At 43.5% G+C, this 15,136-nt stretch overlaps 1 protein-coding gene across 1 annotated transcript in view; it reads right to left on the bottom strand.

The window, feature by feature from the left end:
• The window catches only part of ADGRL4 (adhesion G protein-coupled receptor L4), a 253,358-nt gene that overhangs the window by 49,774 nt on the left and 188,448 nt on the right, over positions 1–15,136 (bottom strand). The window contains exons 10-11 of the mRNA XM_077450392.1: positions 12,558–12,737; positions 6,385–6,588 (exon numbers count right to left, since the gene is read on the bottom strand). Of these exons, the coding sequence (XP_077306518.1) occupies positions 6,385–6,588; positions 12,558–12,737 (384 nt within the window). The remainder of the gene's footprint in view (positions 1–6,384; positions 6,589–12,557; positions 12,738–15,136) is intronic.

The raw sequence follows: 15,136 nt of genomic DNA, 5'->3' as shown, positions 1-15,136 counted from the left end.
CTTCCCCTCCCCTTTTCCTTACCTGCATGGTCTGGTATGGATTTTTGGAAGGACCCCACGCCATTTAAAAAAATAAATAAATTGGCGTGGGCTTCCCCTCCAAATCCATACCAGAACTGAAGGGCCTGGTATGGATTTGGGGGGGACCCCATGCCATTTGTTTCCCATTTTTTTTGCCGGCTACCCCGCTGACAGTTGATGACTCGTTGGTTGTTAAGGATGTGGTGGCCAGCTTCCTGACCAGCTCCTTAGCAAGTAACTATATACAGTGTGTTTAAAGAGAAAAAAAAGCACAAAATGCAAAATGCCTGAAAACTGCATGCAAAAACACATAAAAAATGTGGGTTTAAAAACGCAAAACGCTCCTTAAACCCACATCAATGCATAGATGTTAAACCAGACTTATTGCCATATACAAAATATTTTCCTCCCCGTATCTCCCTCCTTTGCAACATGTGTCTATTATCATGTATCTATTATCACATATCACTAATTTACCATCAGGAATATCAGTCTGGATGTCAGACCACTTCCTCAAACTCAATCTATCCAAAACCAAATGTATAATTTTTCCTCCCCCATATGCCCTTTTCCAATCCCCTGATCTCTCTGTCAAAAGCGATGGCACAACTATAAGCCCATCCCCAGATGCCAAGGTCCTAGGTGTAGTCCTGGAATCTGAACTCTCCTTTAAGCACCATGTCCAATCACTGTCCAAATCTTGCTGCCTCAACCTCCGCAACATTTCCAAAATATGCCCCTTTCTAACCAATGACACCACAAAGCTCTTAATTCACTTGCTGGTCATCTCTTACCTCGTCTACTACAACTTCCTTCTCATTGGCTTACCTCTACAAGTCTATCACCTCTTCAATTCATCATGAATGCTGCTTCCAGACTCTTCCACCTTACCAATCCCTCTCTCAATCCCTCCACTGTCTTCCGCTCACACAACAAATTCAACTCAAAATACTAACAACTACTTACAAAGCCATCCACAATTTCACCCTCCAGCTACATCACTAGCCTAGTCTCTAAATACCAACCTACTCGTTCTCTTCGTTCCTCTCAAGACCTCCTGCTCTCTAGCTCCCTCGTCACCTCCTCCCATACTCACCTCCAGGACTTTTCCAAAGCCTCCCTAATCCAATGGAATACCTTACCCCAATCTGTCCGCTTATCTCCTACTCTATTAGCTTTTAGACGATCCCTGAAAACCCTTCTCTTCAGAGAAGCCTATCCTACCCACACCTAACAACTGTACTTTTATTTTCTCCATCAGATCATCCCCCACAATTATTAACTTTTGTTCCACTTGACCCTCCCTGCTAGATTGTAAACTCTAAGGAGCAGAACCCTCTGATCCCTCCTGTATTGATTTGTATTGTAAGTGTACTGTCTGCCCTCATGTTGTAAAGCGTGGTGCAAACTGTTGGCGCTATGTAAATCCTGTATAATAATTATAGTACACACACCTTAAACATTTTTAACCAACAAAATGTATTGTTCCCTAGAAAAGAGAAAAAAATACTCAGCTGTTAATCTTTAGGGAAAAATAAGTCATTTGCTTTACAACTTCCATAAACTCAAACTGAACTTTTCAAAGAGTCTTGGTTAGTGTCTGCTGCAAGGCAAAACTCGGCAAAACTCCAAACATTACATGGAAGTTTCTGCAGAAATGTGAGATATAAGGAGGGCTATAGAGAAGCTCAATGAGAGTCCCTCAAGGGGGAATAAACATTACTTATTGCCATCTTGTGCCTAGTGAATATTACCACCTCCCAATATTTAAACAATAAAATAAAAGCAATTATTCCGGTGTGCGTCGCTTCCTGAGCATTCAGTGTCACACAGAGGAATTGATTTCCCCTGACAGAAGCTTCTTTAAATACATATATACATGCTAGGAAAAGTTATTGCTTTCTGCATTATGACTTCAGTCAGCAAGACAACAATCTGAAGTTATTTCACAATGGCAATCTAATGATGGCGAATGAGAAATAGGAAGGAGGCTCTTTGTTTGGTAGTAAAGTGCTATATGCCTAGGACTCGGCTGATTAATGGCTCAGCAATTTTCTCCATTTTTTTTCTTTAACAAAAGTTTTACAGGAAACCTGTGCTGGAATCAAAGCATTAGTAAGACATCTTGAATATGCCATTTAGTTTTGGGCAGGGATTTTCTCAGAGAATAGGTGTAGGAGCTCCCCCTTTCCAAGTCACCACTTGTCTCCTCCCCCTACCCACCTCCGAGCACTGTTCCATGGTTCCACTCCTTACCCACCTCTGAGCACCGTTCCTTGGTTCCACCCCCTACCCACCTTCGAGCAACGCTCCTTGGTTCCACCCCCTACCCACCTTCGAGCACTGTTCCTTGGTTCCACCCCCTACCCACCTTCGAGCACTGTTCCTTGGTTCCACCCCCTACCCACCTCCGAGCACCGTTCCTTGGTTCCACCCCCTACCCATCTTCCAAGACCATCCCTTTTAGAGAATACAGTAACATTTGTGGTACTAACTAATTTGTACAAAACTTATTAACCACTCGCTGTCTTTATAGGGTGGCTGTTTAAAGAGGAATACCGGGGTTATGGCCGCAGCTCCTAGCTGCCATACCCCAGTATCCTCTTCTTCAGTGAGTGGTCTGCTTTCAAAGTGGTCTCTGCAGATCACGTTTACCGGGGGTCGCAAGAGGGCCCCTCTCCCCCTAAAATTGAAAGCGGCACGACCCACCGAGCTTGTGCGCAGAAGCGAACGCATACGTAAGTTGTGCCCGCATATGAAAACAGTGTTCAAACCACACATGTGAGGTATCACCGCGATCGGTAGAGTGAGAGCAATAATTCTAACACTAGACCTCCTCTGTAACTCAAAAATGGTAACCTATAGAAAATTGAGATTTTTAAGGGTCAAATTTTGTCGCCATTTCACAAGCGGGCACAATTTTGAAGCATGACATGTTGGGTATCAATTTACTCGGCGTAAAATTAACTTTCACAATAAGAAAAAAATGGGCTAACTTTAGTGTTGTCTTATTTTTTAATTCAAAAAAGTATGGCATAAAGTATTGCAATGACCGCCATTTTATTCTCGAAGGTGTCTGAAAAAAAAATATATATATATATATATATATATATATATATATATATATATATATATATATATATATATATATATATATAATGTTTGGGGCTTCTAAGTAATTATCTTGGGAAAAAAAATATTTTAACTTGTAAACACCAAATCTCAAGAGGCTCGGTCCTTAAGTGGTTAATTATAGCAAGACAAGCGGTAAATCCCCTGCAGCCAGCAACAATGAACCACCCGCAACAAAAAACACAGCAACAATAGACCCCCTGCAGCAACAACAGATATCCTTGCAGCAAGCATCGATAGATCCCCAGCAACAATGGACCACCTACAAGAAAATACCAGCCCCTCCCTCCAAAACAATACTCTCCCTGCAGCAACACCAGATATCCTTGCAGCAAGCATCGATAGATCCCCAACAACAATTGATCCCCACCAGCAACAATGGACCACCTACAAGAAAATACCACCCCTCTCTCAACAATAGACCCCTTGCAGTACCAACAGATTTTCCAGCAGCCAGAAACAATAAGCCCCTCCCTCAACAGTAGGTCCCTCCTCGCAAAAACTGACCCCTTAGCAACCTAAGACCCACCCCCAGCAACAGTAGTTCCCTGGCCAGCAACAACAGATCTCCCCAGCAACAACAGACTCCCGCCTGCAAAAATAAATCCCCTCCAGTGACACTAGATCCCCCAGCAGCCAGCATAAACAGACCCTGCAGCACACCCCAGCACCTCTTACCATTACATACATTCAGTCCTGGAGATGCTGGAACTGCGTTACCGCTGAAAAATAAGCCGTTTTGTGCTGAGAGACTGTCATATTAGCTTCAGCTTCCTGCACAGAGCTTGTGGTTGTTAGGACGCCGGCAGGTGCTGTATTCCTAGCAACCAAATACTTATTCAGCTGCCAGCTGGGAGATTCCCCAAATAAAAGCTGAAGGAACTAGTCTCAGAGTTCCCCATCAGAGTCCAGCCACCCAACTGCATGCCTGCAGTGCTGTCAATCAATAGCAAGGTGGACCTGATAGAGAATTAGTCTTTCAGTTTCCCATCAGGCTCCGCTCACCCTGCAACTCAACTCCTCAGTCATGTGCCTGCCATTGTCACAGGCTCTGTGGCTGGAATTCACTAATGTTGAGTTGGACACTGTGGCCTTAGTTCCGTTGCCTCCTAAAACAGATTCATGTACCTACCCCAACGGGTACATGCTTCTGTCGCAAACACCAACAATTTTCTAGTTTACACTTGAATTGTTTCTTGATCAACTATGATCGCTTTTAACAGAATGGCACCGAAATGGCGTTTAGGAGGCAGTATGCCTCCTAAATATATATTTTTTTTCAGTGACTGCCGAAATAACTTTTTCAAGCTGAATGAAACGTAAATAGGTTGCATTTGGCACTACTGATAAACAAACTTGACCGGGGGCCATTTGCTGTGCTCCCTCTAACTCTGTGCCCGTCCAGTCATCTGAGATACAGACAGGAAAGCCATCCTTGTGTGCATCCTTTGATTACCTATTCTGTATCTGTATGCCCCTGTACACACGGTCGGAGATTTCGACAACCAAATCTATCGGATTTTGTCCGTCGGATCTTGTCCGAAACTGTTGCATACACACGGTCGGACTAAGTTGTCAAAAAATCCAATCATTCAGAACGTGATGACGTAATTTCATTACGATGGGACTACGTTCAGGCTAGTAGCCAATACATTTGATGTAGGAATTTGATTTGAGAATGCGTGGCACTTGGTCCGATCAAAATTCTCTACACATGATCGGAGTATGTCCGATCGAACCAGTTGGTCGGAAAATATTTCCAACAAGTTGGAAAATTGGGTCCGACGGATATTCAGACGGAATCAGTCCGATGCATACCACACACAGTCGGATTATCCGACAACACGGTCCGATAGGACACATTCCGACGCATTCTCCGACCGTGTGTACAAGGGCTTTGACAGCTCCATTCATCCATTGGGATAAATTGTGTCTGGTGTTCGACAGTGAAGCAGTGGTGGCCTGTCCATTTGGGGCACCCGGGCACCGACCCCTCTCTCCTTAATGGATAGATTTATGCATAGCATGAATCTATCCATGACTGCCACGGCCACCCCTATTCAGGCATCCGGCCCCTTTTAGGTTGCAGGCACTTGCATTACAGTGGCAGGGGTGTTTTTTGAAGCACCTGATTAGAGCCATAGGATCTAATAGGCTTCAAAATAGGGTGGACTTGTGGCGCAGAGCATTGCGCTTGGAGCCCACCCAGGTCTGTTAGAAAAGCAAATTAATATTCGCTTTTCTAACACTAAAGGTGATGGTCTGATACTCGTCACCTGATTGGCTGAAAGGACAGGCGCTTCTATTGGATGCCTAGCATGGAGGAAACATGTAGGACACAGGAGCCACTGCCTGCCCCACAGCTCACCGCCGTCACAAGCTACCTAACCCACCACCAAGATGGGGTAAGTGCCGGTCAGACAGCTAGCAGGCGGGGAGGCTGGGCTGGTAAATGCAGTGGTGGGGGAGGGGGGGTCACAGTGGCTGCATTTGATAGGCTCAGTGGCTGCATTTGATGGGCACATTGGCTGCAATTGATGGCACAGTGGCTGCAATTGATGGGCACAGTGGCTGCAACTGATGGGCACAGTGGCTGCAACTGATGGGCACAGTGGCTGCAACTGATGGGCACAGTGGCTGCACCTGATGGGCACAGTGGCTGCAATTGATGGGCACAGTGGCTGCAATTGATGGGCACAGTGGCTGCAACTGATGGGCACAGTGGCTGCAATTGATGGGCACAGTGACTGTAACTGATGGGCACAGTGGCTGCAACTGATGGGCACAGTGGCTGCACCTGATGGGCACAGTGGCTGCACCTGATGGGCACAGTGGCTGCAATTGATGGGCACAGTGGCTGGAACTGATGGCTTAGTGGCTGCATTTGATGGGCACAGTGGCTGCAATTGATGGCACGGTGGCTGCATTTGATGGGCAGAGTGGCTGCAATTGATGGCACAGTGGCTGCAATTGATGGCACAGTGGCTGCAATTGATGGGCAGAGTGGCTGCAATTGATGGCACAGTGGCTGCAATTGATGGCACAGTGGCTGCAATTGATGGGCACAGTGGCTGCATTTGATGGGCACAGTGAGGCCCCCCAAAAAAATTTTGAGCACCAGCCACCACTGCAGTGAAGCTCATCCACCTTCTGTAAAAGTGATTTCAATTTCAACTGGATTGTATCACCATGTGATTTTGGGTTTATTGAACTCTCAAAAACATTACCCACCTGCTTTTTGGTCATATTGATACCGACGAGGAAAAGAAGCTCAGCCAGGAATAAAGCACAGCAGAGATTTTTATGAATGGTTGTCCTGGTGCTCTGGATTTCACTAAAGAAGAAGAATGTGAAGATACACACAGAGAGACAGATCAGGGAGATGATGATCCCTAGCTGAGTGATCCTGGTCAGGACGATGTGATGAATGGACACCTAAAGGAAGCAAGCACAGACCATAAACATCAGGATACAGACACAGGAGGCCATTGTCACAACATATCAGTGTTCATTTTGACATAACATTTTGATTTAGTTTTAGGCCTGATTCACATGTATAAGTTTTTAGTGCTTTTTTCATATTTGCACTACAGAACGTGTTCCATAGGAAACCACATTAAATGTACTGTAGTTGCAAATCTGCAAAATGCAAAAAGCGCTAAAAATGCATAGGTGTGAATAAGGCTTAAGTCATAGTCTTTTGACTAAAATGCCATTTACGTTTTAGTCGTATTTTAGTTATCTGAATTGATTTTGTTTTAGCTTTAGTCAACTAAAATTTCCAGCACATTTTAGTCTAAAATCAAATGGGTTTAGTTACATTGCAATGCATTATTTAAAGCGGAGGTCCACCCTAAAGTGGACCTTCCGCTCATTGGAATCCTCCCCCCCCCTCCGGCGCCACAATTGGCACCTTTCAGGGGGGAGGGGGTGCAGGCACCTGTACAGTACAGGTATCTGCACCCACTTCCTGGATAGATCTCTGCGGAAAGGGGCGTAGATTACGCCCCTTTCCGAAAGTCCCCCGCTGCCTGCTGGGAAACACACAGATCCCAGAGGCAGCGGGTCCATCCTCATTGCGCAGCGCGATTCGCGCATGCGCAGTAGTGAACCGGGAAATGAAGCCGAAAGGCTCCACTTCCTGATTCCCATACCCAAGATGGCGGCGGCAGCACCCGAGAGACGATCGAGAGATTGGCTTCGGGTGCCGACATCGCGGGCGCGCTGGACAGGTAAGTGTCACTATTTTAAAAGTCAGCAGCTGCAGTATTTGTAGCTGCTGGCTTTAAAAAAAAAAAACGCGCACTCCCGGCGGACTCCCGCTTTAAGCATTTCACTAGAATTGCCAAATTCATTATATACTCCTGGAGTAAAAATCGAATAACATGTTATTATTTATGATATGGTATTAACCATTTGACCTCCAGAAGATTTACCCGCCTTCCTGACCAAGCCATTTTTTACAGCATTGCATTATTTTGACTGACAGTTGTGTGGCTGTGCGACGGTGTACAACAAATACAATTTATGGCCTTTTTTTCCCACAAATAGAGCTTTCTTTTGGTGGTATTTGATCACCTCTGTTGGTTTTTATTTTTTTTTGCGCTATAAACAAAAAAAGATCAACAATTAAAAAGCAAAAGCAAAATTTTTTGTACTTTCTTCGGACACTAATGCCGCGTACACACGACTGGACTTTTCAGCAGAAAAAGTCAGACGGTCTTCCCGACGGACTTTCGACGGAGTTACGGCAGACTTCCGAACAAACGGACTTGCCCACACACGAACGGACTAAAGTCTGTTTGAAAGTCCGTTCGTTTTGAACGTGATAACGACGTGCGACGGGACTATAAAAACGAAGTTCAATAGCCAGTAGCCAATAGCTGCCCTTGGGTCGTATTTGGTCCGTCAGACCAGTATACAGACAAACTGTTTTCCCGATAGGAATTGAGTCAGTCAGACGGATTTGAAACATGTTCTATTTCTAGGTCAGTCAGAATTTTTTAAAGAAAAACAATCCGATTATCCCACACATGTACGGACTAACCGATGGAATGATTCCGTCGAACCTATTCTGCCGGAAAGTCTGGTCGTGTGTACACGGCATAACTTACACTTTGCAGAAACCAGTGACTCTAATACAGTAATTAGTGCTAAAAATATGCACTGTAACTGTACTAATGATACTGGCTGGAAAGGGGTGCCTGCGGATCACGGCTAAAAAAAAAAGAATATTTTTGGCTTTAGCCAATTCAGCCCCAGAAGATTTTACCCCCTTCCTGACCAGAGCACTTTTTGGGATTCGCCACTGTGTCGATTTAACTGACAATTGCGCGGTTGTGTGACATTGCACTCAAACAAAATTGACGTCCTTTTTTTCCTCTTGGTTTGGTTTCTCATTAATTGGTTTGTGCAAAAGTGATAGCGTCTACAAAATACGGCATCCATTCTCAACCAGGGTTCTGTGGAACCCTGGGGTTCCTCCAGAGGTTGCTAGGGGTTCCTTGAACTGTGGCTGATTAACCACCTATTTGATGATGCCTACGAGTTCAAGGTTCAGCACCACTTAGCAAAGACAAAAGCATGACACCAAATATCTTTTTAGCTGTCTTTAAGGGTGGCATTCTGAGCACCACTTTAACGGGGACATTCTTCCTATTGACCACTAGTATAAGGAGCATTGTTCCCATTGAGCCCTGATGATTTGGTTTTAGTAAGGGTTCCTCGAGACATGAAAATTATTTTTGGTGTTCTTCTAAGATTAAAAGGTTGAGAAAGCCTGAAATAGGGGATAGTTTTATGGTATTTTTATTATTTTTTTATTTTTTATTAGTAATTGTGGTGATCTGCGATTTTTATCATGACTGCAACATTATGGTGGACACATCGGACACTTTTGACACTATTTTGGGACCATTGTCATTTATACAGTGATCAGTGCTATAAAAATGCGCTGATTACTGTGTAAATGACACTGGCAGGGAAGGGGTTAAACACTAGGGGCGATCAAGGGGTTAAGTGTGTCCTAGTGAGTGATTCTAACTGTGGGGGGGATGGGCTTCCACTCACATGACAGCGATCACTACTCCCGATGACAGGGAGCAGTGATCTCTCTGACGTCACTAGGCAGAACGGGGAAATGCCTTGTTTACATAGGCACTTCCCCGTTCTGCGGCTCTGTGGCACGATCACCAGGAGACCGACAGACATTGATTCCCACAGGTATGGTCACGCTGTATGCGGCGTGAGCGTGTGCGCCCGCTAGCCCCGCCAATTAAAGGGGGTGTACAGGTACGCCCATTTGCACACCGCTGCCACTGTGCTGATGCATATCGGTGTGCAGCGTTCGGCAAGGGGTTAAAGATACTTTCATTTTTTTCTGGCTATGTTGATCTTACAGAGAACATGTTTGTTGTGTAATTGCAATAATAGGTACCATTAGAACGCAAGCTGCTCAGGGGTGGGAACTGATTTCCTTACGCAAAAGATTCTACCGTGGAATTATGGGGCTTTAAATATTCCCTGCTCCATTTAAAAGATACATTTTTTGGCTTTAAATATATTTTTAACTGTTTTCTGCTTATGGCGATCCTATAGAGAATGGATTTGTTGTATGATTGCAATAGGTGACATTGCATTGCAAGCTGCTCAGGGTCGAGAACTGGTATGCCTACCCAAAAGATTGTATAGTCTAAAGAACCTCCCACGGTACTCCTCAGAGGATCTTACAGTTTTGGTAAAATCCTAGCACTATATAAATATGGGAAATAAATCAAGCTCTTTCAAAATTGCATTATTGTTATTAATATTATAAATAATAACAACAACAACAACAATACTACTACTACTATTAATGGTAACAACAACAATAATAATATTTTCTACTCCTTATTAGTCTCTGCGAGTTAGAAAATAGATGAGCAGGTTGATGTAAAATTGAAAAAGATGCAATATGGGGATGGTGAGCATGAGCAAGACCAAGGACAGATTAAAACTCATTTTCTCTGCCGAGTTATCCATTAAGCACAAAGTAATTCTCTCCTGAAAGCAATGAGAAAATAATATGAAGTCTGTGATTGGGTTTTACCTGATCGATAATTAGAAAACTTGAGGAACCATTATTTATTCAAAGCTCGGTACACAGAGTCAGATGAGGCCTGAGCTGATATCAGTTGCCTTCTATGAACCTTGCAAGAACTGTAAATTCATCTTGTGTTGATGTTCTTGTGTCAAAATACCTTCTTATTTTTTTTATATGTGTGTACATGTACTTTGTATGCTCGTTGAATAGGGTATTGTGCAGAATCTCAGTGGGAAAGCATTACTCACAAAGGACCCAAGATCACCTTTAGCATTCCAGTACAGGCAGACATTATATATTTTAATGAAAAAGCTATTTTTAATGTCAAACATAAAAATTATCTTTTGTATGTGAAAAAGCGGAACCGTGCTCTAAAAAACACCCTCCAGATATACTGATAATTCTGCTCATTAAATGCATGAACATGCCTTTACAAAGACTTAAAGGGACCCTGCCACCTGCTTAAAAATGCAGATAAAAAGGAAAGAAAAATGAAGTATTTTGCTTCATTTGCAGTGTTTTTCCTTTATATAAATGTTTATGTATTCACTTGCAATGTGCCTTTGAACTTGCTAGAACATTTTACTCCTCCAAAAGAGTCAATTCTCTGGCACAGCCCCCTCCCTACTTGCATCATGCATGTCTTAGCCCTTTCCTTCTTCTGGGAATGTCAAATCACTGTTTGTGTTGACCCAGCATTTTTGCCCTTCATCTTACCTCTCTATATAGCTAAAGCAGCCATTCTCAACCAGGGTTCCGTTGAACCCTAGGGTTCCTCTAAAAGTTGCTAGGGGTTCTTTGAGCTGACTGACTTCCCATCTGATGGTGCCTGCATATTTCCAGGTCCCCTGCCACTTGGCAGAGCCAGTGGCATGGCTGCAAGGGTGATTCTGACCACCTGACGTAGGCAGAGCATTCTTCCTACTTACCACCAAAAGAGTCAATTCTCTGGCACAGCCCCCTCCCTACTTGCATCATGCATGTCTTAGCTCTTTCCTTCTTCTGGGAATGTCAAATCACTGTTTGTGTTGACCCAGCACTTTTGCCCTTCATCTTACCTCTCTATATAGCTATAGCAGCCATTCTCAACCAGGGTTCCGTTGAACCCTAGGGTTCCTCCAAAAGTTGCTAGGGGTTCTTTGAGCTGTGGCTAACTGACTCCCCATCTGATGGTGCCTGCATATTTCCAGGTCCCCTGCCACTTGGCAGAGCCAGTGGCATGGCTGCAAGGGTGATTATTGCCACCCAACGTAGGCAGAGCATTCTTCCTACTTACTACCACTAATGTAAGCAACATTTTCCCAATGACATTAATGGGCTAATTTTACCAGGGATTCCCAGAGGTCTGAAAATTATTTTAAGGGTTTCCCTGGGCTACAAAGGTTGAGAAAAGCTGCAATAGAGTATCATTTGAGTGGCAGCTTGGAGTCTGCTGGGGCTGCTGACATTACATCCAAGAAGACAGCACCTAGCAGCGGTCCCAGGGCTTTTGGATGTCTACACAACATATCTTTTACAGGTAAATAGTCCAGCAAAAGGGTCTCTATAAGACCCAAAGAGAAGAGAGATCATTCTGGAGAAATATTATCCATGCAGTTGCCACTATTGGATATTAGCTTGATGGCACACAATAATAATAATAATTAAAGCTCAGGGACATTGGTCACATGATCTTTCCACCAAGCCAAAACACCATTATGACTTTCATTCCAAATATTGTAATTTAAAGGGACCTTTTTAGGCTTTTTTGCTATCCTTTGGATAGAGTATAGAAGGGTGTGGACTTAAGGGTTAAGAATGTTTCTTTTTTTTTTGCTGCCATTGTTGCATTGGGAAGATTTCCCTTCACTTCCTGTCTTGGAGACAAAAGAGGAAGTGAGAGAACATATCTCCAAAAGGAGGAGAACCTCATTAAAGATTCCTTCTCTTTAAAATGTTGGATTATCCATCATTTTCTAGCCTGGTGCCATATCCCCCTTAACAGCTGTGCAGAATATTAGAGAGGGCTAATGCAAGATTGATACAAGTTCTTCTACCATTTCATGTAACAATTGCTCAAATGATTACAGTAGTTTTTATTATATTATATATTAATATATTATATATATTAATATATTCCCACAATTTAAATTTTAGGTCTTTTTTTTTTTACCGTAGTGGAAATTGAGCCCAACATTGCAAAGTCCAAGTGCTAACTATGACGGTACTGTGTTGTTCATTGGTTAGACATTGTTGTAATTCCACTTTGCCAAGAATATAGGATGTAGAAAGGTAACCAACATCCCTGGCCTGATGGTAGACCCCTCTTCGCTCTTACACTTACTTGGTTATGACTGGATGATGTCATCAGTATAGCAAAATGAGTGAGATGATTACACTTGCATGATGTGTGGCTAACATTGGTGTAGTCTACTTCACAACCTTCAGTAGACCATTCCCCCTGAAGAGTTTCCACACGGTATTTCCAAAATGCACATTTTGACATTTCAGGCTCCATGGATAGCTGTAAAGAGTAGTTTTTAAGATTATAAATGAAAATGTTCAAACCTGAAACTGTCAAACAAATTACATTGAGAGTTAAACACTAAACCTTGGAGAGCATGTACCAAAGCAAAAAAAAAAAAAAAAACCTTTTATAGAATTTTGTTTGGTAGGGAGCAGCAGCCTTACTAATGTTTAAAGTGTTTGCAAAGGTAAAAGTTTGTTTTATCTTAATGCATTCTCTGCAGTTAAAAAGGTCAAAAAAACTTTCAACAGTAGCTCCCTCCCCCCAGCACCTCCTAAATAAGTACCTGAGACTTATCTTGATGCAGCGATGTACATGTCTGCATCTCCCCACAGGCTTGGCAAGGAGCAGTGAGAGCCATTGGCTACAGCCGCGGTCAGTCAAAACCTGTGAGCAGAGAGTATGGGGCGGGGCTGAGCTGCACTGTGTGTCTGAATAGATGCACACAGCCCAGTGTGGGATCAAGCCCATATGAGTGCCCCTATAGCAAGCAGCTTGCTATGGGGGCACTCAGAAGGGAGGAGGAGTGCTGGCAGGGGACCCCAGAAGAGGAGGTTCAGGTCCACTCTGTGCAAAACCATTGCACCGAGCAGTTAAAGAGGGAGTCCACCTAAAAACACTTATTAAAAGCTAGCAGCTACAAATACTGCAGCTGCTGACTTTTAATAATTGGACACTTACCTGTCCCAGGGTCCATCATTATGGCTTCACTTCCCGATTCCCTAGTACACCTGCGCGAGTTGCACTGCACGTCGTAAGTGGTCCGCGCTATCTCCTGGGACATGTGTGTTTCCCAGGAGACAGCGGGGGGGGGGGGGGGGGGGGTGAGTCTATTCCCCTGAAAGGTGCCAATTGTGGCACCAGAGGGGGGGAGGAATCAAGTGAGCGGAAGTTTCACTTTTCAGTGGAACTCCACTTTAAGTATACAATATTTGTTATTTAAAAAAAAAATCTTTCTAATCATTTTAAATGGCAAAAAAAAAAAAGTAAATTCCTTTAAACACTTCAGCCCCTTAAGAATTTACCCCCTTCCTGACCAGAGCATTTTTTGCAATTCAGCACTGCGTCGCTTTAACTGACAATTGCGCAGTCGGGCAACGTTTTACCCAAACAAAATTGATGACATTTTCTTCCCACAAATAGAGCTTTCTTTTGGTGGTATTTGATCGCCTCTGCGGTTTTCATTTTTTGCGCTATAAACAAAAAAGAGCGCCAATTTTGAAAAAAAAAAAACAATATTTTGTACTTTTTGCTATAATAAATATTTTCCCATTTAAAAAAAAAAAAAGTTTAGGCCGATATGTATTCTTCTACATATTTTTGGTATGAAAAATTGCAATAAGCGTTTATTGATTGGTTTGCGCAGAAGTTCTACTACAAAATAGGGGATAGATTTATAGCATTTTTATTATATTTTTTTTTTTTACTTGTAATGGTGGTGATCTGTGATTTTTTTTTGTGACTGTGACATTATGGCAGACACATCGGACAATTTTGACACATTTTTGGAACCATTGGCATTAATAAAGTGATCAGTGCGATTAAAAAATGCATTGATTACTGTAAAAATGTCACTGGCAGTGAATGGGTTAACACTAGGGGGCGATCAAGGGGTTAGCTGTGTTCCCTGGGTTGTGATTCTAACTGAAGGGGGAGGGACTAACTATAGGAAGTAACGGATTGTGGTTCCTATCTAATAGGAACACACGATCTGTCACTCCTGTCAGAACAGAACGGGGAAGTCTGTGTTTACACACGCTCATCCCTATTCTGTGTCTCCTGGTCCCGCTCGTGGCCGCCAGTCATCGTACAGTACAACTGCGGAGGTTGGTCCGGAAGAAGTTAAATAACATGCCTTTAGGATGTCCTGAACCTGCCTGTGAAGTGGAGCAAACGTATGAAGTGTACAAACTACTGCAAAACTGAAATTTACAAATCTGGAGAATGACAGTTCCCTACTGCTTACTTCTAGATGAGGGTCTGGTATAGATGTTAATGGGGGACTTCATGACAAAAATAAATGTGTAGTTCCTCCTAAAAATAGACCCTTATCCTTGGCCCCTTGGAAACTGCTGGCTTCGTAACAATCAGCCAGAGAGGAAGCTGTCATATTGAGGCCTCATGTACACTGGGAGTTTAGCCCCAGTGCATGGGACTCTGGCATTTATCTGCAGACAGAGGACAAGGGTGCATCATCAGCCTCTATCAAAGCTGCTGTGGCTGGATGGGTCTGGATGGTGCATCTACCTGTACAATTGCATAGGGAAGTATGCATCCAGGGATGAATACCCCAAATGCGGAGAGGCCATCATCCTCATAGGCTGGATGAAACAGAGCTTGATGATGCACCTGTGCCCTCCACTAGCATCTATACACCAGAGCATCATGCCCCGGGG

The sequence above is a fragment of the Lithobates pipiens genome, unplaced genomic scaffold, assembly GCF_037356315.1.
Source record: "Lithobates pipiens isolate NorthernLeopardFrog02 unplaced genomic scaffold, aLitPip1_a1.2 Scaffold_23, whole genome shotgun sequence".
NCBI lineage: Eukaryota > Metazoa > Chordata > Amphibia > Anura > Ranidae > Lithobates > Lithobates pipiens.
The sequence above is the reverse complement of the archived record's forward strand: the minus strand, read 5'-3'. Positions and strand labels throughout refer to the sequence as shown.